The sequence below is a fragment of the Lynx rufus genome, unplaced genomic scaffold (genome assembly GCF_022079265.1).
Source record: "Lynx rufus isolate CCGP_SWC_20201006 ecotype Redwood Valley unplaced genomic scaffold, mLynRuf1.p SCAF_24, whole genome shotgun sequence".
Classification (NCBI taxonomy): domain Eukaryota; kingdom Metazoa; phylum Chordata; class Mammalia; order Carnivora; family Felidae; genus Lynx; species Lynx rufus.
In genome coordinates this window covers 22,260,454-22,286,517 of record NW_025814839.1, presented here as the reverse complement: position 1 = coordinate 22,286,517, position 26,064 = coordinate 22,260,454, and the positions used below count along the sequence as shown (strand labels likewise).

Here is a 26,064-nt window from a genome sequence, read left to right as displayed (position 1 = left end):
GACACCGGATGTGAATGGGGCACCCCAGCGGGCTCTGGCAAGTGCCCCGAAGCCCAGGTCATCTCGGGTTCCTGTCTTCCACCGAAGAACTGCTCTGACTCGTGCTTAGAGGCCGGGAGTGGCTCTGAGCCCGGGCCCTGCCTCGGGTTGCCGCCTCAGCTCTGACCTGGGCCCCGGCTCCTCCGCTGGGGGCTCCCGCTCCGCCTGCGCCTCTGCCTCCGGCCAGGCCTCTGGCACTACCTTGCAGGGACGAAGGCTCATTTCCGGGAAGGAAAGGCCAGGGTCTCAAACGTGACAGCAGATTAGAAAACAGCCACTGGACCGAGCGCCCATCTCCGTCCCACACGACGGTTTCCTGGAGAAATTCTGCAGAAGTCTGAGTTCTGGCCGCTTGAGCCAGGATCCCGGAGGCTTCCGTTGGGGAGCACGTGTTTTGACTCATAGCCCATCCAGCCCCAAATTTGGCTGTGGCGTGCCTGATGCTCCCAGAAAGTTAGTACACAAACACTACCTAACGGTAAGATGCGTGCCTCTTCTACAAAGCTTACACACACACACACACACACACACACACACACACACACACACACACGTGGTGTCACCTTTCCGGGGAGCATCCAGTAACACAGTTCTCCGGTAAGATGAACCTCGTATGCCTGGTTTAGTGACTCTTTTTGTTAACTACAAACGTAACATATATTCTTCTTGTAAAAAGTTAGAAGTAAATAAGTGGGCTGAAAAGTGGGTATTTATCTTGGATCTATTCCACCCGCAGTTCCCAGGATGGAGGGACCCCTGTGTTCATGTCACCGTTTTTACGAAAACCTCTACCTACCTTTCAACATGCTCGCAACCGAGAGGCAGGTGTTGAGCGGTTCTTAAGAATTATGAAAATTGCTTGCCATGTTTTTCATGGTTGGTAGTCACCTAATATTATTGTGATTGTGTTTTTATGTGGGTAGGTCTAGCATTTTAATGAAATCTCCAGATTGTAAGAGTACCAAGTCCAAGAGTTTAAGAAAGATAATTTTAACAGTATTTTCAAGGAGAAAGAAATAGGAGATTTTGTTAAGTTGCCTCTCCAGAAAGTCATTGTTTAAGAGCGACCTTATTAAAATAACCAAAAGATGGCACCCATTTTTTTTTTTTATATATATATATGAAATTTGTTGACAAATTCGTTACCATACAACACCCAGTGCTCATCCCAAAAGGGATGGCACCCGTTTTCTATTTTCAAAGTTATGGTAAAGGAAACTGAAGATTCCTTCTGTCTTTCCTCTGTGTTTCCAAGTCCTAATTATAGCTACATCTTGAGTTCATCGCTGGTGTGCTATAAAGCTAGTGGCTTCTGTATCACATTTCAAGTCTGTAGATACAGGAACTGACCTGAGAATTCCATTTGTTGGACCATGTCTACATTATGGAGAGAATGGCTCAGCTGTTCTCCTAAACATTTAAGAGGAAATGGTAGGGTGAAGGTGTTCACAAGTACCCTATAATGTACACATCCAAACACAGGGCCTCTTCCTGCCCATCTTTATAAAGTATTTCTCTAGCACAACATCAATGTGTGTCTTTCATCTCAAAACACAAGTAAATTTCTACAATTGCTCCTAAATCAGGCATTGTGAAGTGCGAATAAATTCCATAGTAAAATATGCACCCTGGGATTTGATTTTATCTAGTTTCTTAATTATAGATTATTGATTCCAGATTATTTTATTAATCTCGCTATCTAGATTACTAATGTTTGTGCGGGTCTAGAATGTCAATCAAAAATACCACTGTTAGTTATTTTCCACCAGTTTTTCTGCATCATTTCATAAAAGGAATAGAGCATTTCCAAAATGAGCTCATCGCCTATTTTTGAGTGATCAAAGCCTGAAAGGCTCTGAAAGATTGGTTTCAGAACTCTACACTTCTCCAGGTGAAGCTGTCACATGGCCTAGAAGTGACATGGCTTCTAATTAAGGAAGTCTCTAAAGGCTCTTCCTTTCAATTCAGGAAGACCCTCTGGCCTTCAATTTGAGAATGGTGTCTACTGTGTCAGGATAGGATTCCCCATCCTTCAGAAAATGCCTTTTGTATGAGGAGAGGATGGGTATTGGGAATTCAAGAATATAGTTTAGAACTTAAAATTGTATCTAGCCTACTTCTTCTCCACCTTCAGTCTAGATAAAATGAAGCAGACAAAGCATTCCTTTTATCTTCTATCACCATGTAGATTCCATTTCCTTCTGTTCCCCAGTCCTTCTCCAGCAGCCCCTGTGCTCCATTTTTTTTCTCTTCTCCTCCCTTCTCTTTTGCTTCCCGCCCCTTCTCCTTTTCTAATACCTATTCTCCCACATTAGCCAAACTGAGTTTGATATAAATAAAGGGAATTTTATTTTTTTATTAAAAAATTTGCCCATTAATATTTATAAGATGTTTTTGTTTTAACTGTGTATTTTAGTTCTATGATAATCTGTTTCCTACACTTGACCATGAGCTCCTCAGAGAAGCTCTGTCTCATTCATCCCTGCCTACTCAGAGGTACTCAGAAGACACTCAAATGTTAGTCATAACTTAGGTGGTCCTGTTTATCTTTCCATCGCTCTAGAAATTATCTAATTCAAATATGGCAGACATCATGGCTGAAATGTATTCTGTAGATCCCATAGGGTCTGCTCAGATGCCTGTGTTCTCACTGAGACATGAGGTATCTTTTTGCATCTTTTCCCCTGCCCTATTTTAAGCTATTTGCCATTTCCTTTCTTCGTTGCTACAATTAACACAGTGTAGCTGTTTCTCCTAACTTGTATAATAATCTGTCACAGAGCATTACGGAGTCCCTCAGTTTTCCTTTTCTAAACTGAAATGTAAAGATTTAATAAATTGATTGGTCATTGAGAAGAAGCTCTAAAACTGAAACACGAGTAATTAAGAAAGAAACTGAAGAAAAGGCAGCAGAAAGAACTGACCATGAATGTAGTGTTACAGAAGAAACATATGGTTAAGATGCATGTACATATTATGGTAGGGTGGTAGGCTCTTATATTGATGGTCTCCAATGAATCATGGCTCCCAGAATTTATGATTTGTCCTGGTTCCCTCCCACAATGACTCTGGGTTTGGCTATGTGACTTACTTGGTCCAAGCAAGAGAGCTCAGGCTTTTATGGACTTGGGGTTCATAATGCTGATGGTAAAACTCTTTGAAGTACTTTATCATTGGTTTTCATTAAGTTTCTAAAAAAAATTTTTAATTTTATTTTAGAGAGAAAGCGCAGGGGAGGGGGCAGAGGGAGAGAGACAGAGAGAAAGAGAGAGAGAATCTTAAGCAGTCTCTTTGCTCAGTGTGGAGCCTGATGTGGGGCTCAATCCCACGACCCTGGGATCATGACCTGAGCGGAAATCAAGAGTTAGATGCTCACCGGACTGAGCCACTCAGGTGCCCCTAAATTCCTTTTTATATAATAAGGTGAATTTCTCCTTTTCTGTAGTATAGCAATACCTAAAAAGATGGCTTAGGAAACAGCAGAAGACAAGGTGGAAAATGCTTGAGAAAAGAAAAATAGAGATTTCCTTAATGCAAGTGTTGGAATTTGGGAGAACACATTAAACAGAAGAGGAAAAAGGAGATCTTGAAGGTCACGCTCAACATATGGAAAGGATAACACAGCAACAACAACCAGAATGGACAGCTTATGGAGTAGGACTTTAAAAGGAGGGAAATAATTTAGTAACTAACTGGCTGGAGAGAGTGACTAGAGTCTTAAAAAAAATCTAACAGGTGGGGTGCCTGGGTGGCTCAGCTGGTTGAGCATCTGACTTCAGCTCAGGTCATGATAAACATAAAAAAACATTAAATACACATAAGTAAACATTAAAAACATTTTTTAAGTCCCATTCAATGGTGAAAATATATATTTTTTTTTTGGTTTTTCATTAATTTAATGTGAATGCCCAATGTTATTCTGGAATTCATAGAATTATCTCATCTCTCTTGCACCTACCAGTCAGGTTTTGTTGTTGTTGTAGTTTTACTTCTTCTTCTTCTTTTTTTTTTATATATGAAATTTATTCACAAAATGGTTTCCATACAACACCCAGTGCTCATCCCAAACATCCAGATGGCCAACAGGCACATGAAAAGATGTTCAGCGTCGCTCCTCATCAGGGAAATACAAATCAAAACCACACTCAGGTATCACCTCACGCCAGTCAGAGTGGCCAAAATGAACAAATCAGGAGACTATAGATGCTGGAGAGGATGTGGAGAAACGGGAACCCTCTTGCACTGTTGGTGGGAATGCAAATTGGTGCAGCCGCTCTGGAAAGCAGTGTGGAGGTTCCTCAGAAAATTAAAAATAGACCTACCCTATGACCCAGCAATAGCACTGCTAGGAATTTACCCAAGGGATACAGGAAAATATTTCTAATAATAATAGCCCTTATTGAATTACACGTGTTTTAAATAATTTCACACATATTAAATAATTTAACCCTAAGAACTCCACGAGTGAAGTACTATCTTCTCGCTTTGACAAGTGGAAAATGTGACCGAGAGAAGCTAAGTAACTTGCCCCAAATCACACAGGTAGTAAGAGGTAGAGCTGGGATAGGAACCCAGGTACAGTGGCCTCAAAGTCCATACTTATTTAAAAAAAATTTTTTTTAACATTTTTCATTTTTGAGACAGAGCATGAAATGGGGGAGGGTCAGAGAGAGGGAGACACAGAATCTGAAACAGGCTCCAGGCTGTGAGCTGTCAGCACAGAGCCCGACGCGGGGCTCGAACTCACAGACCAGGAGATCATGACCTGAGCCGAAGTCGGCCGCTCAACCGACTGAGCCACCCAGGCGCCCCTATAGCGTTATGGTCAGAAAAGATGCCTGATATTTTTGAATTTGTTGAGGCTTGTTTTGTGGCCGAATATGTGTTCTATTCTGGAGAACGTGCTGTGTGCACTTGAAAAGTACGTGTATTCTGCTGTTTTAGGATGGAATGTTCTGAATATGTCTGTTAAATCCATCTGGTCCAGCGTGTCATTCAAAGCCACTGTTTCCTTGTTGATTTTCTGTTTGGATTATCTGTCCATCGATGTAAGTGGGGGGTGTTAAAGTTCCTTACAATTACTGTATTACTATCGATTATTTCCTTTATTTTTATTAGCTGATTTATGTATTTGAATGCATAAATACAATTGTTATATCCTCTTGTTGGATTGTCCCCTTTATTACACAATGTTTTTGTCTCTTGTTACAGTTTTTGTTTTAAAGTCAATTTTGTCTGATGTAAGTATTACTACTCCAGGTTTCTTTTGACTTCCATTTGCGTGACAAATGTTTCTCCATCCCCTCACTTTGGATCTGCAGATGCCTTTTGGTCTGAAATGAGTCTCTTGTAGGCAGCATATAGATGGATCTCTGTCACCCTATGTCATTTGATTGGACCATTTAGTCCACTTACATTCAAAGTAATTATTGATAGATATGTACTGATTGCCATTTTGTTAAGTGTTTTGTGGTTGTTTCCATAGATTTTCTCCGATCTTTTCTTCTCTTGCTCTCTTTCATGGTTTGTTGGCTTTCTTTAGTGATATATTTGGATTCCGTTCTCTTTATTTGCGTATCTATTACTGGGTTTTGATTCTTGGTTTGGATATAACATCTTCTGTATATAGCAGTCTATATTAAGTTGATGGTCACTTAAGTTTAAACCCATTCTTTTTTTTCCCCCAGGGGTAGAATTTAGTGATTCACCACTTACATACAATATCCAGTACTCATCACAAGTGCCCTCCTTAATACCCATCACCCATTTAGCCGATCTGCCACCCACCTCCCTCCATCAACCTTCAAGTTTTTCTCTATAGTTGAGAGTCTCTCATGGTTTGCCTCTTTCCCCACCCCCTTCCCCTATGTTCAGCTTTTTTGTTTCTTAACTTCCACATACGAGTGAAATCATACGGTATTTGTTTTTCTCTGATTTGATTTGCTTAGCATAATATACTCTAGCTTCATCCATGTATCCATATTGTTGCATATGCCAAGATTTCATTCTTTTTTAGAATTTTTTATTAAAATTTTCTTACTATTTACGTTTAAATTTTAGGTTTACTTACTTTTCCAGAGAGAGAGCGAGAGAGAGCGAGCGAGCGAACATGGGTGGGGGAGGGGGAGAGAGAGGGAGATACAGAATCTGAAGCAGGCTCCAGGCTCTGAGCTGTCAACACAGAGCCCAATATGGGGCTTGAACTCACAAACCTTGAGATTATGACCTGAGCTGAAGTTAGATGCGGAACTGACTGAACCACCCAGGTGACCCAGATTGTTGACATTTTAATTACTATGTGTCTAGGTGTGGACATCCTTGGGTTGAATTTGTGGGGAGGGGGGATCTTTATGCCTTCTGAATCTGGATGTCTATTTCCTTACCCAGATTAGGGAAGTTTTCAGCTATTATTTCTTCAAATAAAATTCTGCTCCCTTTTCTTCTTCTGAGAACACGATAATGCAAATGTTTTTATGCTTAATGGAATCTCTGAGTTCCCTAAGACTGTCCTCAATTTGCATAATTTTCTTTCCTCTCCTTCGCTCATTACTTTCCATTACTTCTGCCTTCTAGGTCATTAATTAATTCCTCTGCTTCACCTACCCTGTTATTTATTCTACCAAGCGTATTTTTATTTTCATTTATTGTGTTCCTGCCTTCTGATTGGCTGTTTATCTCTGTGTGAAGGGGTCTTACTGATGTCCTATGCTCTTTTCTCAAGTCCAGGGAGTATCTTTACCATCATTAAATTCTCTATCAGACATATTATTTATATCCAGTTTGCTTAGATATCTTACTGTGGTTTTGTTCTGTCCTTTCATTTGGAAGATACTTCTTTGCCCTCTCATTTTTTTCTCCTCATTGTGTCTGTTCTGTGTTAGGAAAATCAGCGACTTCTCTTACTCTTAACAATAATAGCCTTATGAAGAAGAGGTACTGAAGTGCCCTGCAGTGCAGTGTCCCTTCTTTCCTAGGGCCTGGGGCTTCAGGGAATGCCTCCTATGTGTGTTGCCTATGTGCTCGTCTGTTGGGTCTTGGCCTCTTTTTTTCTTCAGTCCAGTTGTCTGCAAAGTCTGTCTTTGCCTATTGTGGGCAGTATTTGGTCCCCAGCAGGAGTGGGATGAATTTTAACAAGGTGTGCAGTTGTCTCCTTGCAAAATGAGACGTGCCCCTGCTGCTGCAGGAACCGAGGCCCTGCAAGACCTGTGGGTCCAGAGATGGGGTAGACAGGGTTTGGGCCGATCTTCCAGGGGAGGGGCCCTGCATGACTGGGAAGGGAAGATCTGGAGAACTGAGGGGTTGGGGGCTCGGTGCAGACAAGTTCTGTAGTATAAGCATAGCACTGTTCCCCACAGATGGCCGTTGTTTATGCTGGGGGCAGGGGAGGGAAATGGCACCTGCCTGCTCCTTTGCTCTTGGAGGGGTCTTTCCATGATCCTTGTCTCTCTGGGCCACACTCTGATAGGAGCAAATCACTCTTCCTCCTGTCTGCACCCTGCGTTTTTCAAACTGCTGGTTCTATGTTATATCTGCAAGGGCTGTTGATTGTGCTCTCTCCCCCTGAGCCCAAGGCTGGAGCCTGCTAATTTTTAAAATTCCAGGTTTTAAGACCCTCCTGGTTGTAAGAGCTCATGAAATTCGGCCCCTCTCTCTTCCAAAGGCAATGTTATGGGGATTTGTCCCCCTCGTCGCTTGGCTCCCCGGTGTGAGAGTCTGTTTTACACCCTTGTCTGCACCACCAGCTCCCTCTCCACCAAGTATGGCTTTGGTCTGTTTTGCTCCTAGACCATGTCTTCACTCTTCCAACCTTCTTCAATGTGCCCTCTTCTCTACCTGTAGTTGTGGAGTTTGTTCTGCCAGTCTTCAGGTCATTATCTGGGTTAGTTGCACTGCTGTGAGTATTGTCTAGTTGTATCCAGGGGGGGAGGCAAGCTTAGGGTCCTCCTACTCCCTCTTCACAACCAACCAGAAATAACCTGTTTCATGAAAGGTTGATGAATCTCTCCCGTGACTTATCTGGGTCCTAGTGCCTTTAAGAGATTGAAATGTTTAACAACCAGTTCAATTTTATTGATACTATCGGGTGAATCAGGTTTTAAATTTCTTCTTCAGCCAACTTGAAACTTTTTCTAAAAATATGTTTATATTATTAATTTTTAAAATGTCATAACATTTTCATGTGTTTTTTTAAATTAAAAAAATCTGTTCTTTATCTGTACTTATGGCCCTTTTCCATTCCTAATATTAATTTGTGCCTACTCTCTCTTTTCCTTAGGAAGGCTTTTATAGCTTTTTTCTATTTGCCACTCTTTTAAGAGAAGCAGGTATTGATTTTGCAGCTTAACTCTATTTTAAAATTCTTTGATCATTGTTTATTTAATTTCTCCATTGCCTTTATTTCCTTCTTCCAACTTTTGAAATTCTCTTCTGACTTCTTAAGTCGACTGCTTTTTGTTTTATAATAAATGCATTTCAAACCATGAGTTTTCACTTAAGTACTTGGTTAATGACTCTATAGGTTTTGATAGGTAGTGTTCTAAAGATGAATTTTCAAAAGTTTACTAATTTCCTTAGAACTTCTATTTTATGTCATCTGTTTTTAAAAAAATTTTTTATATACATTTAGTTTTGATAGACAGAGACAGAGCACAAGTGGGGGAGGGGCAGAGAGAGAATCCCAAGCAGGCTCCAGGCTCTGCGCTGTCAGCTCAGAGCCCGATGTGGGGCTCCAACCCACAAACCACGAGATCATGACCTGAACCGAAGTCGGAGGCTTAACTGACTGAGCCACCCAGGTGCCCCTTACGTTATCTGTTTACCAGGCTTTTATCCCCACTTGCTTTTTCTACTTTTATTCTTTGCTCCTTTTGGTTTTCTTAATTCTCATGGTTTCCTTTAAAAGGTGCTCTGAAATTTTTTTTTTTTAAGAATTTTTTTTTTAATGAAATTTATTGACAAATTGGTTTCCATACAACACCCAGTGCTCATCCCAAAAGGTGCCCTCTTCAATACCCATCACCCACCCTCCCCTCACTCCCACCCCCCATCAACCCTCAGTTTGTTCTCAGTTTTTAACAGTCTCTTATGCTTTGGCTCTCTCCTACTCTAACCTCTTTTTTACCCTTCCCCTCCCCCATGGGTTCCTGTTAAGTTTCTCAGGATCCACATAAGAGTGAAACCATATGGTATCTATCTTTCTCGGTATGGCTTATTTCACTTAGCATCACACTCTCCAGTTCCATCCACGTTGCTACAAAAGGCCATATTTCATTTTTTCTCATTGCCACGTAGTATTCCATTGTGTATATATACCACAATTTCTTTATCCATTCATCAGTTGATGGACATTAGGGCTCTTCCCATAATTTGGCTATTGTTGAGAGTGCTGCTATGAACATTGGGGTACAAGTGCCCCTATGCATCAGTACTCCTGTATCCCTTGGATAAATTCCTAGCAGTGCTATTGCTGGGTCATAGGGTAGGTCTATTTTTAATTTTCTGAGGAACCTCCACACTGCTTTCCAGAGCGGCTGCACCAATTTGCATTCCCACCAACAGTGCAAGAGGGTTCCCGTTTCTCCACATCCTCTCCAGCATCTATAGTCTCCTGATTTGTTCATTTTGGCCACTCTGACTGGCGTGAGGTGATACCTGAGTGTGGTTTTGATTTGTATTTCCCTGATGAGGAGCGACGCTGAACATCTTTTCATGTGCCTGTTGGCCATCTGGATGTCTTCTTTAGAGAAGTATCTATTCATGTTTTCTGCCCATTTCTTCACTGGGTTATTTGTGTTTCAGGTGTGGAGTTTGGTGAGCTCTTTATAGATTTTGGATACTAGCCCTTTTTCCGATATGTCATTTGCAAATATCTTTTCCCATTCCGTTGGTTGTCTTAGAGTTTTGTTGGTTGTTTCCTTTGCTGTGCAGAAGCTTTTTATCTTCATAAGGTCCCAGTAATTCACTTTTGCTTTTAATTCCCTTGCCTTTGGGGATGTGTCGAGTAAGAGATTGCTACGGCTGAGGTCAGAGAGGTCTTTTCCTGCTTTCTCCTCTAAGGTTTTGATGGTTTCCTGTCTCACATACAGGTCCTTTATCCATTTTGAGTTTATTTTTGTGAATGGTGTGAGAAAGTGGTCTAGTTTCAACCTTCTGCATGTTGCTGTCCAGTTCTCCCAGCACCATTTGTTAAAGAGGCTGTCTTTTTTCCATTAGATGTTCTTTCCTGCTTTGTCAAAGATGAGTTGGCCATACGTTTGTGGGTCTAGTTCTGGGGTTTCTATTCTATTCCATTGGTCTGTGTGTCTGTTTTTGTGCCAATACCATGCTGTCTTGATGATGACAGCTTTGTAGTAGAGGCTAAAGTCTGGGATTGTGATGCCTCCTGCTTTGGTCTTCTTCTTCAAAATTACTTTGGCTATTCGGGGCCTTTTGTGGTTCCATATGAATTTTAGGATTGCTTGTTCTAGTTTCAAGAAGAATGCTGGTGCAATTTTGATTGGGATTGCATTGAATGTGTAGATAGCTTTGGGTAGTATTGACATTTTGACAATATTTATTTTTCCAATCCATGAGCAGGGAATGTCTTTCCATTTCTTTAAATCTTCTTCAATTACCTTCATAAGCTTTCTATAGTTTTCAGCATACAGATCCTTTACATCTTTGGTTAGATTTATTCCTAGGTATTTTATGCTTCCTGGTGCAATTGTGAATGGGATCAGTTTCTTTATTTGTCTTTCTGTTGCTTCATTGTTAGTGTATAAGAATGCAACTGATTTCTGTACATTGATTTTGTATCCTGCAACTTTGCTGAATTCGTGTATCAGTTCTAGCAGACTTTTGTTGGAGTCTATCGGATTTTCCATGTATAATATCATGTCATCTGCAAAAAGCGAAAGCTTGACTTCATCTTTGCCAATTTTGATGCCTTTGATTTCCTTTTGTTGTCTGATTGCTGATGCTAGAACTTCCAGCACTATGTTAAACAACAACGGTGAGAGTGGGCATCCCTGTCGTGTTCCTGATCTCAGGGAGAAAGCTCTCAGTTTTTCCCCATTGAGGATGATGTTAGCTGTGGGCTTTTCATAAATGGCCTTTATGATGTGTAAGTATGTTCCTTCTATCCCGACTTTCTCAAGGGTTTTTATTAAGAAAGGGTGCTGGATTTTGTCAAAGGCCTTTTCTGCATCGATTGACAGGATCATATGGTTCTTCTCTTTTTGTTAATGTGATGTATCACGTTGATTGATTTGCGAATGTTGAACCAGCCCTGCATCCCAGGAATGAATCCCACTTGATCATGGTGAATAATTCTTTTTATATGCCATTGAATTCGATTTGCTAGTATCTTATTGAGAATTTTTGCATCCATATTCATCAGGGATATTGGCCTGTAGTTCTCTTTTTTTTCTGGGTCTCTGTCTGGTTTAGGAATCAAAGTAATACTGGCTTCATAGAATGAGTCTGGAAGTTTTCCTTCCCTTTCTATTTCTTGGAATAGCTTGAGAAGGATAGGTATTATCTCTGCTTTAAACGTCTGGTAGAACTCCCCTGGGAAGCCATCTGGTCCTGGACTCTTATTTGTTGGGAGATTTTTGATAACCGATTCAATTTCTTCGCTGGTTATGGGTCTGTTCAAGCTTTCTATTTCCTCCTGATTGAGTTTTGGAAGAGTGTGGGTGTTCAGGAATTTGTCCATTTCTTCCAGGTTGTCCAATTTGTTGGCATGTAATTTTTCATAGTATTCCCTGATAATTGTTTGTATCTCTGAGGGATTGGTTGTAATAATTCCATTTTCATTCATGATTTTATCTATTTGGGTCATCTCCCTTTTCTTTTTGAGAAGCCTGGCTAGAGGTTTGTCAATTTTGTTTATTTTTTCAAAAAAACAACTCTTGGTTTCGTTGATCTGCTCTACAGTTTTTTAGATTCTATATTGTTTATTTCTGCTCTGATCTTTATTATTTCTCTTCTTCTGCTGGGTTTAGGCTGCCTTTGCTGTTCTGCTTCTATTTTCTTTAGGTGTGCTGTTAGATTTTGTATTTGGGATTTTTCTTGTTTCTTGAGATAGGCCTGGATTGCAATGTATTTTCCTCTCAGGACTGCCTTCGCTGCGTCCCAAAGCATTTGGATTGTTGTATTTTCATTCTCGTTTGTTTCCATATATTTTTTAATTTCTTCTCTAATTGCCTGGTTGACCCACTCATTCGTTAGTAGGGTGTTCTTTAACCTCCATGCTTTTGGAGGTTTTCCAGACTTTTTCCTGTGGTTGATTTCAAGCTTCATAGCATTGTGGTCTGAAAGTATGCATGGTATGATTTCAATTCTTGTAAACTTATGAAGGGCTGTTTTGTGACCCAGTATATGATCTATCTTGGAGAATGTTCCATGTGCACTCGAGAAGAAAGTATATTCTGTTGCTTTGGGATGCAGAGTTCTAAATATATCTGTCAAGTCCATCTGATCCAATGTCTCATTCAGGGCCCTTGTTTCTTTATTGACCGTGTGTCTAGATGATCTATCCATTTCTGTAAGTGGGGTGTTAAAGTCCCCTGCAATTACCACATTCTTACCAATAAGGTTGCTTATGTTTATGAGTAATTGTTGTATATATTTGGGGGCTCCGGTACTCGGCGCATAGACATTTATAATTGTTAGCTCTTCCTGATGGATAGACCCTGTAACTATTATATAATGTCCTTCTCCATCTCTTGTTACAGTCTTTAAAGTCTAGTTTGTCTGATAGAAGTATGGCTACTGCAGCTTTCTTTTGGCTTCCAGTAGCATGATAAATAGTTCTCCATCCCCTCACTCTCAATCTAAAGGTGTCCTCAGGTCTAAAATGAGTCTCTTGTAGACAGCAAATAGATGGGTCTTGTTTTTTTATCCATTCTGATACCCTATGCCTTTTGGTTGGCGCATTTAATCCATTTACATTCAGTGTTATTATAGAAAGATACGGGTTTAGAGTCATTGTGATGTCTGTATGTTTTATGCTTGTAGTGATGTCTCTGGTACTTTGTCTCACAGGGTCCCCCTTAGGATCTCTTGTAGGGCTGGTTTAGTGGTGGCAAATTCCTTCAGTTTTTGTTTGTTTGGGAAGACCTTTATCTCTCCTTCTATTCTAAATGACAGACTTGCTGGATAAAGGATTGTCGGCTGCATATTTTTTCTGTCTAGCACACTGAAAATCTCGTGCCAATTCTTTCTGGCCTGCCAAGTTTCAAAAGAGAGATCAGTCACGAGTCTTATAGGTCTCCCTTTATATGTGAGGGCACGTTTACCCCTTGCTGCTTTCAGAATTTTCTCTTTATCCTTGTATTTTGCCAGTTTCACTATGATATGTCGTGCAGAAGATCGATTCAAGTTACGTCTGAAGGGAGTTCTCTGTGCCTCTTGGATTTCAATGCCTTTTTCCTTCCCCAGTTCAGGGAAGTTCTCAGCTATTATTTCTTCAAGTACCCCTTCAGCACCTTTCCCTCTCTCTTCCTCCTCTGGGATACCAATTATGCGTATATTATTTCTTTTTAGTGTATCACTTAGTTCTCTAATTTTCCCCTCATACTCCTGGATTTTTTTCTCTCTCTTTTTCTCAGCTTCCTCTTTTTCCATAACTTTATCTTCTAGTTCACCTATTCTCTCCTCTGCCTCTTCCATCCGAGCCGTGGTGGTTTCCATTTTGTTATGCATTTCGTTTAAAGCGTTTTTCAGCTCCTCCTGACTGCTCCTTAGTCCCTTGATCTCTGTAGCAAGAGATTCTCTGCTGTCCTGTATACTGTTTTCCAGCCCAGCGATTAATTTTATGACTATTATTCTAAATTCACTTTCTGTTATATTATTTAAATCCTTTTTGATCAGCTCATTAGCTGTTGTTATTTCTTGGAGATTCTTCTGAGGGGAATTCTTCCGCTTGGTCATTTTGGATAGTCCCTGGTGTGGTGAGGGCCTGCAGGGCACTTCCCCTGTGCTGTGGTGTATAACTGGAGTTGGTGGGCGGAGCCGCAGTCAGACCTGATGTCTGCTCCCAGCCTACCGCTGGGGCCACAAGTCAGACTGGTGTGTGCCTTCTCTTCCCCTCTCCTAGGGGCGGGATTCACTGTGGGGTGGCGTGGCCTGTCTGGGCTACTTGCACACTGCCAGGCTTGTGATGCTGGGGATCTGGCGTATTAGCTGGGGTGGGTAGGCAAGGTGCACAGGGGCAGGAGGGGCAGGCTTAGCTCGCTTCTCCTTAGGGGATCCGCTTCAGGAGGGGCCCTGTGGCAGCAGGAGGGAGTCAGATCCGCTGCCGGAGGTTTGGCTCCGCAGAAGCGCAGAGTTGGGTGTTTGCGCGGAGCGAGCAAGTTCCCTGGCAGGAACTGGTTCTCTTTGGGATTTTGGCTGGGGATGGGCGGGGGAAATGGCACTGGCGAGCGCCCTTGTTCCCCACCAAACTGAGCTCTATGGTCCGGGGGCTCAGCAGCTCTCCCTCCCTTTGTCCTCCAGCCTTCCCGCTTCCGAGCAGAGCTGTTAACTTATGACCTCCCAGACGCTAAGTTGCGCTTGCTGTCGGAACACAGTCCGTCAGGCCCCTCCGCTTTTGCAAGCCAGACTCGGGGGCTCTGCTTGACCGGCGAGCCGCCCCTCTGCCCCGGCTCCTTCCCGCCAGTCCGTGGAGCGCGCACCGCCTCGCCGCCCTTCCTACCCTCTTCCGTGGGCCTCTCGTCTGGGCTTGGCTCCGGAGACTCCGTTCTGCTAATCCTCTGGCGGTTTTCTGGGTTATTTACGCAGGTGTAGGTGGAATCTAAGTGATCAGCAGGACGCGCGGTGAGCCCAGCGTCCTCCGACGCCGCCATCTTCCTTAGATTCAAATTTAAGTCAGATTCAAACTTATTTTCATTGGCTACTTTGGAAATTTGCTTTATTGACTTCTTGTATCCAGTATTGCTATAATGAAATCTGATACAAATCAGGTTCTGCTCCTTTGCTGATAATTATTTTTCTCCTTTGAAGGCTTTTGAGATATTATTCTTTTCCTGTAATATTTCATAAGAACATATTATTGGGGAGGAAAAAAATTTCCTTCTTCCCTTCAACATCATTTGGCTGGTCTAATAATTAAATTACCATATGACAGATAAGCAGGAGAAAACAAATTTAATTACATATGTATGAGGAGCACCATGAAAATATGATACTCAGGGGCAAGCTGAGGAGTTGCTGCCTATAGACCATCCTGAACTAAGGAATGGGATAGGAGCCTGGGGCTTCAGAGGGGAGGAGGTGATTCACAGCACAATAAGGAGAGCAGATTTTTGGTAATTAGGTGTTTGCCCTACCATACAGATATAGCATTCAGATAAAAAAAAATTATCTCTGATAACAGCTGATAACAGAACTTCCCCAGCCCTTCAGTATACACTGTTCAGTTTTAGGACGAAACACCCCCTCACAAAGTGTGTTCTATAGCTATTGTACTTTGCAGCATGGCCAAACCATAGCAAACAGACTCTCCCTGGCCTTATTTCCAATGGGAAGTTAAGGAAGAAGGATTTGGCATTCCAGTTGGATAAAGTTCTAACCTCTTGAGACTGTCTCCTTCCATTGCTAGAGAGTCTATCTAGACCCACCCCACATCACACAGGAGCATGATCCCAATGTGAGTGCTATGTAGTGGTTCATGATGTCCCCATTAGGTGACACACATCTAAAGAAATCATGCTTTTTTTCATGGAAGGCATATATCATCAGATCCTCCACTGATGAGCAACAAAACAAAACAATATCTTGAATGCCTACATTCAATTACCCGGGAATTTAATTTTCTAAACATTCAAACATATCCACTGTATGATTCTAACTATAGGACACTCTGGAAAGAGCAAGACTATGGAGGTAAGGGTTGGAATGAATGTAGGGATAAAGGGGCACAGCACAGAGGACTTTTAAGGCAATGAAACTCTTTGACACGATACCACAAAGGTGGATTCACACCATTACACATTTGTTAAAACTCATAGAACGTATAACACCAAGGCTGAACACTAATGCAAATTACAAACTTTGCCTGAAAATGATGATTTAGTGTCCGTATAAAACGCACCATTGTTGTCAGGGTGCCTGGGTGGCTCAGCTGGTTCAGCGTCCAAGTCTGGATCTGAGCTGAGGTCATGACCTCACAGTTCATGGGATCAAGTCCTACATCAGGCTCTGTGCTGACAGCACAGGATTCTTTCTCCCCTCTCTCTCTGCCCCTTTGCTGCTCACACACATGCATGCTCTCTCACTCAAAACTAAACAAAGGAACTGAAAAATACATACTACTAAAAATGGACCACTGTCGTGCAACATGTTGACAACAGTGGAGGCGATCCGTGCGACGGAAATCACAGCACCACACATGCCGACATTGCAGTGCTGCGTAGACGTGGATGGACACGTTTGGGTTAGGACAGGTAAAAGCCTGGCTCTGATGTCAGACAGACCTGGGGGTGAAGTCCCTGGCTCCGCACCCTATCGGCTGTGTGCACTTGAGCAACTCACGCCTCCCCTCCAAGCTCGGGTTCTCTCTCTGTAAAGTGGGGACAATCGCACTCACCTCAGAAAGTTACCTGTACACACAGGGTACGGCACAGAGTAGCCCCCAGGAAATGGAAGTTCTGATTCCTGAAACGATGTGCCCCACGAAATACAGAGTTCAGAATCAGCCACCAACTCACTACTGTAAGCCGTGCCTTCTGACTGCAGATCCGGAGTCAATGGGCGCTAGAGGCCTTTTGCCCAAATTTGCAAGGTTCTGTCCCTGCCCCACTGAGGCACCAAGGGGGATGCCACACAGGTCCCTCTGATCAGGCGATGGCCTTGGCCTCATGTCAGGCAGAAAGCTCATTCCATGCCCCAAACTCGGCTGCTCCCAGGAGAGAGGATGCAGGCCCACACCTCTGGTCACCAGGGGCAATGTATACCCACCGCACCCCCCCACGCTGCGGCCAATAATCCAAACTAGACTGACATGGGTAGGACCTCCAAGGACGCTCCTTCTCCACATGTGGAAACTGAGTCCTCGAGAGGGGAAAGGACTTGTCCAGGGTATCGAGGGAGCTGCTGGCAGAGCTGGGACCAGGGTCCCAGCTGGAGCCCTGCCCAGAAGCAGGTGCCTTGTTCACACATTCTTCTGCCTGTGGCCCCCACTCCCACTTGAACAGCCAACCATTTCCTTGAAAACGCAGCCATTCCAGTTGCAAACATCTGCAGAGCACATATTACAGCTAGGTTTGGTTAAACAATGAACAAAGAGTCTGCAGGTTTTTAACCTGAAGGCTTTTGGGGGAGGTTCTAGAGACACCCTCCCCTAACATAGTCATCAGAATACTGTAGGTCTGTACGTTTTGTTGGAAGGTGGTCTATCTACATAGACCTTTCTTCAGTTCCCCACAGGGCCTCTAAGAGGGCTAAACTGAAAACATCTGGGCCTTTCTGAGGAATTCCACACATCCCACCTTATTCAGAAATGCTAGAATGAGGGGTGCCTGGGTGGCTCAGTTGGTAAAGGGTCTGACTGTGGCTCAGGTCATGATCTCACGGTCTGTGAGTTCCAGCCTCGCGTTGGGCTCTGTGCTGACGTCTCAGTGCCTGGAGCCTGCTTCAGATTCTATGTCTCCCTCTCTCTCTCTGACCCTCCCCCATTCATGCTCTATCCCTCTCTGTCTCAAAACTAAATAAATATTTAAAAAAAAAAAGAAATGCTAGAATGTACAGTCAGCTCTGGAGGTAATTCTTTCAACACGCAGGACATGCCACACCTAGAGACCTATATGCAGACATATGCCCGAGCTTTCTGAGCAGGGAGGGGCAGCAACAGGTCCAGGCTTCAAGCCTGTCCTTTGGTGGCTGTCTGCCACCAGGCGGCGAGGGGCTTCTTGGTGCTCAGTGCTGACACCAGATGCGGACACCCTCAACACACATACACGGGCACAGGTATGAGGCCAGCCCCCAAGGTCTGAGGGCATTTCTGGTCTCAGGCTGAGGACTCAAGATACAGGGGTGAGGCAGCTCAGCAGTGACGGGTCCCAGGATGGGAAGTGACATAAGGAAGGCAATAGACACACATACAATCACACATACACGGTCACGGCCTCACCCATGTACACAGAGACTCATGCATCACACAGATACACCTCATACTCACGAAAACACATAAACACACAGACCCACGTACACGCAATAAGAAGATATACTTGGATATCTCCAGACCGATGCACAGACATGCTCAGAGGCACCCCCTCACAGCCACATGTCCTCGCCCACATAGGCGTGTGCATGCTTTACACACACGCACACACACAGTCCAAGCTCCCCGGGAACCAACCACTATGCATTCTCCCCTCTGCGGGCAGTCCAGGGCTACAAACTAAAGGCTGGACTGGGTTCCCAGTTGGCCCCAAAGAGAGGGAAGGGGCAGAGGGACAGTTGAACCTTGCTTGCTTCTCACTCGACTGCATGTGGGGGTGGGGTAGGGGGTAAGGGAAACCCACCTGCCAAAACAGCAAGGGACAAGCCCACAAATGGAGTAACCCACTTGCCAGGGGCTATCAGGAATGGGGGGCGGGGGGAGTCTCTTGGCTCCTGGGGGTGGCTCCAAGCACTGAGAATTTGCGGGAAAGGGGAGATCTGGGATGAGGGGCATTTTTCCACAGTGAACCTTTTCCCCCTTCTGAAGCGTGGTCTTCCTTCTGCAGCTGCATTCAGCCCCCCCACCACCCAATACGCCCAGTCAGCACCCCTAGGCGCTTGCCTCACCTTACTGAGATACAACCACCAGCTCCTCCACAAGAGGAGGTCCTACCCAGACATATCCAGGGGTGCCCCACACCCGGGGGGCCCTCCCGCTGCACCCGCTCCTGCACACAGCATAAAAACATCCAGAGTCCCCCTATACTCCAACCCCCAAACTCACCCGCCTCCAGTTCCGCGGGAGGTAAATACCCAGCCAGGTGAGCCCCAAACCGGAAATGGCCGTCCCCGCCGCCGCCACCTCTCCTTCGGAAACCCTTCCCTGGGTTCTTGAAAGCCCCCTCCCCCAGGATCGCGACCCCACCCCTGCCTCCTTTTGGACGGTGTGCAGCAGCCTCTGTCAAGTGTCCGCCTCTGTGGGACGAGACGAGAGGGCAGCCGGTCAGCCAAGCGCTGGGGGTAGGGGCCTGGGGGGCTGCCCTCCCGCCACTCCCGCGCCCTGCGCCCGCTTAGCCGAGGCGCCAGAGACCATGGCCACGCGCGCTACGTTCTCAGCCCAGACTGTCTCGGTGCCCGCTCTCTGGCTCCACAGCTGCAGCTGCGGGGGAGCGGGGCCGAGCGCCCGGTGACGTCAGGCCCCGCAGCGCAGCCACCCAGGACAGCCGCCCCGTATGTCCGGTAGAGGAGCTGCCGCCACCCCTGTTTGTGTTAGGCTGGTTTAGCAAGGGTTACAGGCTCTGATGGCCATGAACTCCAAAATCCACAAATATCTTTTAAATCCTCACAAACAAAATAAAAAAAAAATCTCCTACTAAATTTCCTACTTTAAAAGCAATTACACATAAAAATCAAAAAGTATATATATATTAAAACCAGAACATTAAAGCAGAAGCCCTTGTATATGCTCTCTGGATCTAAACTACCTTTCCGGCCTCATTTGGCCATTAACTCTATGAACTGAGCATGGAAGGTCAGGGTTAGGATACCGGAATGCTGACCTTACCAACAATATAAACAGTCGATTAATACATGTTTATTCTTACACTATAAACTAAAGAAAAGGTTACTAAGAAAATCGGAAGGAAGGGGTGCTGGGTGGCACTGTCGGTTAAGGGTCAGGCTCTTGACTTTGGCTCAGGTCATGATCTATACTTCTTCCGTTCAAGCCCCATGATAGGTTCAGCACTGGCAGTGTGGAGCCGGATGAAGATTCTCTCTCTGCCCCCGCTTCCCCTACTAAGGTGCTCTGTCCTCTCTCTCTCTCTCTCTCTCAAAATAAATACTTAAAAAACAAGAAGAAAAAGAAAATCATAAGGAACAGAAAATACATTTACAGGATAGTACTCTATATGTTGAAAAATATCTGTATGTAAGTGGACTCCCACGGCACAAACCCACCTGGTTCAAGGGTCAACTGTATACCTATATGATGTCTCCACTAAGAGATTACCGGAACTTAACATAGCGCCAAATTAGAAAATCAAACACCCATTCCTGCTTTCCCTTCTTTTCTGGACACTATGGCCATTTTATTGGCCTTCAGACATCTTCACATTTAAAACAAGCATTTTCTTGGGGGACCTGGGTGACTTAGTCGATTAGGCACCCAACTTTGACTCAGGTCATGTTCTCACATTTCATGAGTTCGAGTCCTGCATTGGGCTCCTTGCTCTCAGTGCAGAGCCTGCTTTGGATCTTCTGTCCCCCCACTCCCCTCTCAACAATAAACAAACATTCACCAAAAAAAAAAAAGCATCCTCAATATTTACTAAGTCAATACATGCCACTGTGATCATTTTGTCTTCTATTTCTATAGCACCCTTTACAGGTTACAAAACGTTGCCACATTTGTTCATTACACGTAACCAAGAGGTGGGTATTAGTGCCATTTTTAGGAACGAGGTCATTGGCATTCAAGCAAGTTTTTCCAAGGTCCCACAGCTAGGAGGTGAGGGAACCAAGATGCTAGCATGTCTTTTGATTTCAAACACAGCGCTTGCAGCATTATGCAGCAGCTGCCTGGGCCTAAGAGATCAGGACCTTTTTACCTCCTTCCCTAGTTGTCACCTTAGAATAGGTCATCATTACTTTACTTATATTACTGCAAGTATGACTGCGATGTTATTTTAATTATCCAAAAGTCAAAGTGAAAGCACCTCGTGGACGTTTTAACATCACTCCTCCATGCTTATACTTAAACATAAGAAGAAGACAGTACCTCAGGAAGAGAAGGTGATTCTACATCTTCCTCTTCTCCCAATTCTAATGCTGACATCATATCTATAGGATACGGTCACAGATAAATTAATGTGTTACAGATAAAACATGTGTTACTATGAATTGTAAACACAGACACAAGTCCATCTCCATTCATGACTATTTCAAGAAAATAAAAGCAATAGCAGAAAAGATGTTCAGGGGGTTCAAGATTTTCCGGAAGCAAAAGGGGGCAGTACTTGGGATACTTGTAAAGAAAGATAGCAACAGAAAAATATCTTCAGGAAAAAAGGATAATATATTTGGATCTACATACTTTCAGATTTTTCTCATACTAGCATTTAATCATAGGAAAACAACTCACAGAGATTCACTAGCTTACCGCTTCTGTAATTTTTATGCACTCCACCAGCAGAAGTCAAACTGTCATTAACTGTTTGCTCCGGTGGCACATTTTCAATAATACCAACACCATCTTGCTTTGCTTCCATTGCTGACTTTGCTGTTCCTTCCTAGAAAAACAGCACAAAACAAAAACCCAACTTCAGAAAAACATCACATTCATTCCTCTGGTCACGCACTCACCCACTCAGAAAGACGAGCACATACTGTATCTGTCAAGTCATAGCCACGATCCGGGGACGAGCTGGAAATATAAATAAAAGACAGAGTCTGTTCTATACGCTAGTAGCGGTAGAGATGCATGAAAACAGGTAAGGACAGAACAATAGCATCCACTAGTTCTGCAAGGGAAGTGAATCACGTACAGTGAACGCACAAAGGAGAAAACACTTACATTTGGGAAGCTCAGCAAACTTCCCAGCTCAGCTGGGAAGATAGGGCTGTATCTTAAAAGACAGACAAAGCGCACGGGGAGGGTGTGAAGGGCATTCTAGAATGAGCAAAAGGATCAACTATGAAATAATATAGTAAGTGACAACACCTATGCAATATGGCAAAACTGGAACAGAGTTATTGGGAATGGGATAGATAGAGAGATATTATTGGAACATCAGGACGAAACCAAAAAAAAAAAAAAAAAAGAAAGAAAGAAAAAAGAAAAAAGAGCAGTGTTATGCTAGAACATGAATTTTCTCCTTCAGGTAATGGGGATCCATTGAATAAGCAGAGGAGTGACATCGTCACAAGTATATTTTAGAAAGGTCACCCTGGCAGCAATGTAGGATGAACATAAAGGAAGCAAAACCAGAAGAGAACTGCAAAATTATAGGTGAGCGAGTGAATTACGGGAATAACATATGAAAAATGGTCAGCAGGTACAAAATATCGAATGTGGTGAGTGACTGGATGCGGTCATTTCAGGGGAGTTCGGAGTCCAGGACTTTTCCTGTTTCAGGGCTGCTATTTTTGAGGCTAGGGAACACAAAGGACAGAGCAGATTACAGTCAGGAAAGAGGAAAGGGAAAGGGTCAGAAACAATGTCTTGAAACTAGGGCATATTAAATGTAAAGTGCCCAGGGGACTTCCAAAGAAAATGTTAGGGCCGCCTGAATGCCTCATTCAGTTAGCACCTGACTCTTGATTTTGGCTCCAGTCATGATCTCACAGTTCAAGGGTTCAAGCCCCCCGTCTGGTTCTGCGCTGACAGTGCAGGGTCTGCTCGGGATTTTCTCTCTCACCCTCTGTCTCTCTACCCCTCCCCACGTGTGCTCTCTCTGTCTCTCTCTCTCCAATTAATAAATGAATAAACTTTAAAAAAACAAAAAGAAAATTGAGATCAATGAAGTTCAAGTAAGAAAAGGCCATCGTAAATATCTATAAAACATATTAAACTGATAGAATAATGCAATCCTACACAGAACTGTGAAATTGTGAAAAGGAAAGTAAAAGGAGGCGGGAGGAGTTAAGATGGCAGAGGAGGGGGATCAGCGTTTCCCTTGTCCCTCAAACACAGCAGTATTGAGGTCACAACACTTGGAATACCAGCAATACAGGCTGCAGAGGGACAGGAAAATCTCCACAGGTGCAAAGAGACAGCTTGGCGGGACAGAAGGGTGTGGATGCGAGTTGGGAGAAATAAAATGGGCAGCGCAGGCATGGAGTCGGGGAAGCCCTTTGGTGGAGAAACCAAAGGAAGAGAGAGAGAGGCTGTGGGAAGTGTAGTTGGATATGAGAAAACCTGTCCGGACCACAGACCAAGGAGATGTCCAGAGAGCCAGTTTCTACTTTGCAAAACAGCCTTAGAAGCTAAAAAACGGAATTTTCAAGGCTGCCAGACTTTCTCTAGACCAGAGCTGCCACCTCCCATGCCTGGTGGGGAGGGAGCCGCCCCTAGGCTCTCAGGGAAACACTGGGAGAGAACACCTTGAGTATGGTGGAAAGAGGAGGTATTGCCCTCCCCAAGGGAAAAAGAACCTGCAGGCACGAGCCAGAGGCCCTTTGTCCACTGCGCAGAGTGGCCCTACTCCAGAACCAGGTCTGAGCAAAGCGGGATCCTACAGGGTTTTGAATCCCAGCTCAGCGCTCAGGGAGCACAGGAGACTGTGCAGCAAGGCAAGCTGGCCCCCCAGGCTATTCTGTGAGGACGGCCTGAACAGTGAGTTTTGAGACACCTCGTGTGGCCAGGAGAGATTGGGGTGTCGCCATTTCTCTCCCCATGACCAATATCGTGGGGCTTCAGGGAACGGACAGTGAGCCTCAGTGGAGCCAGGCCCATTACACCAAACCCTGCCTCTCTGTGCCTGGTAACTGCTTCTCTATGGGAGTGAGACTGACACTGATGGGACCAGACAGCCCCTCCCCTAGACCAGCACAGCCACCAGTCCCAGGCACCAATAGACAACGCTCCTCTGGTTTTCTATCTTTGTTTGTTTGTTTGTTTGTTTTCATTTGAATTATTATTCTTTTTTTCTTTTCGTTTTTAATGCTTATTTCTTTATTTTGAGAGAGAGAGAGAGACAGTGATCAAGCAGGAGAGGTGCCGACAGAGGGAGAGAGAGAGAATTCGAGCAGGATCCATGCTCTCACTGAAGAGCCTGATGGGTGTCTCAAACCCACCTACAGCGACAACATGACCTGGGCCAAATTCAAGAGTCAGAGGCTTCACCAACTGAGCCACCCAGGCGCCCATCTTTTCTTTCCTTTTCTTTCCCTTTCTTCTCTTTTCCCTTTTTTCTCTTTCTACTCTCCTCTTTCCTCTTCTCCCTTGGGAATCAGCCTAGTAGTCTCGGGTTGACTTTGGGTCAAAGCTATTTATATATATTTATATGTTCCCTTTGTTCTTCTGTTCAGTTCTTTGTTTGTTGGTTTCATCAGGCACGTTCTCTATACTTTTCCAGGTCTCCTTCTTCATTTTCCTCCCTCTCTTTCTGGATTAAGCCCTACAGCTCCTTTGAGTCACTGCCTGTGACTTTTTTTCCACTCCTGTCATTTCTCTCTTGTTTGGGCTAAGGATTCTTCACCACCCTCTTCTCCTTTTTTCCAGGATTACTTCAACAAACAAATCAAAGCACACCTGGTGGAAGGCCCAAACCACCACTCCAAGTAGCGAGAAAAGCAGCCAAAGACGCACCAACAGAGTGCACACGACACACTCCAAAAACACGTGTTCAACTGTCAGGCCCTGGAGAGTGTAGGACCCCTTTGTAATATGGTAGTGCTCGCAGGTGTGGGACACAGAACAAGCTAGTAAAACACATAAAGGACAGGAAACTAGCCAAAACGACAAATCAGAAGAATTCTCCTCAAAAAAAATTCCACGAAGAAAGACAGACAGAGAAGTGCTTGACAGAGACAGAAACCATATATCTCATCAAGGTTTTGGAATAACACTCAGAAGACTTATAGCTGGGCTTGAAACCAAGCTGCTTCAGAGATCAAGGAACTAACGAATCATCACGATGAATGCCGAAAATGAAATGTTGTAAAGGAGATACTAAATAAACTAGATGCAGTGACAGCAAGGATGGGAGAAGCAGCAGACAGAATAGGTGAAATAGAAGATACAATTATGGACAAAGATGAAGCAGAGAAAGGAAAGAAAGGAAATTACTAGACTACGAGGCAGGTACCAGAGACCTAAGTGATTCGGTGAGATGAAATAATAGCCACATCACAGGAGTCCCAGAAGAAGAAGAGTGAGAGAAAGGGGCAGAAGGTTTATTTGAACAACTTAGAGCTGAGAACTTCCCTCATCTGGGGAAGGAAACAGGCATCCAAGTCCTGGCGGCACAGAGAATTCCCTTCCAAATCAACAAAACCAGGTCAACACCACGACATGCCATAGCGAAACCGGAAAACTACAAAGATAAGGAGAGAATTCTGAAAGCAGCTAGGGACAATCGGGTCTTACTTAATCTACAAGGGAAGACACATAAGGGTAGCAGCAGACCTGTCCCATGAGACTTGGCAGGGCAGAAGGGAGGGGTAGGAAACGGTCAATGTGCTGAATGGGAACATATGCAGCGAAGAATCCTTTCCCCAGCAAGGCTGTCATTTAGAATCGAAAGAGAGAGAAGGGCTTTCCCAGACAGACAAAACCTAATGGAGTTCATGACCACTAAACCAGCCCTGCAGGAGATCCTAAGGGGCCACTCTGTGAGTGGAAAGCAGCAGAGACTACAAAGGACCAGAGGCCTCACCTAAAGCATGAAACCTTCAGATAACACAATGACACTAAATCCGTATCTTTCACTAATCACTCTGCATGTGAATGCACTCAATGCCCCAATCAAAAGACACAGGGAATCAGAATGGATAAAACACAAAACAAAACCAAAGAACAAGATCCATCTATATGCTGTCAACAAGACACTGATTTTAGACCCCAGGACACCTCCAGATTCAAAGTGAAGGTAATGGGAGCCACCTATCATGCTACTAGAAGTCCAAAGAAAGCTGGAGTTGCCATACTTCCACCAGACACACTAGATTTTAAGCCAAAGACTGTAGTAACAGATTCAGAAGGGCATTTTATCATAAGTAAGGGGTCTATCCATCAAGAGGAGCTAACAATTGCAAATGTTCATGTCCCCAAAGTGAAAGGCCCACAGAGATGAATCCATTCATCACAAACATGAATAAAGGTATACATACAAATACCATGATTGTAGCCGACTTTAAGACTCCACGCATGGCAATAGG

The 26,064-nt window shown here is 44.0% G+C and overlaps 1 protein-coding gene across 1 annotated transcript in view; it reads right to left on the bottom strand.

The window, feature by feature from the left end:
- Nucleotides 1-26,064, bottom strand: part of LOC124518522 (uncharacterized) — a 110,721-nt gene that overhangs the window by 50,703 nt on the left and 33,954 nt on the right. The window contains exon 8 of the mRNA XM_047088517.1: nucleotides 21,326-21,473. Within this exon, the coding sequence (XP_046944473.1) occupies nucleotides 21,326-21,473 (148 nt within the window). The remainder of the gene's footprint in view (nucleotides 1-21,325; nucleotides 21,474-26,064) is intronic.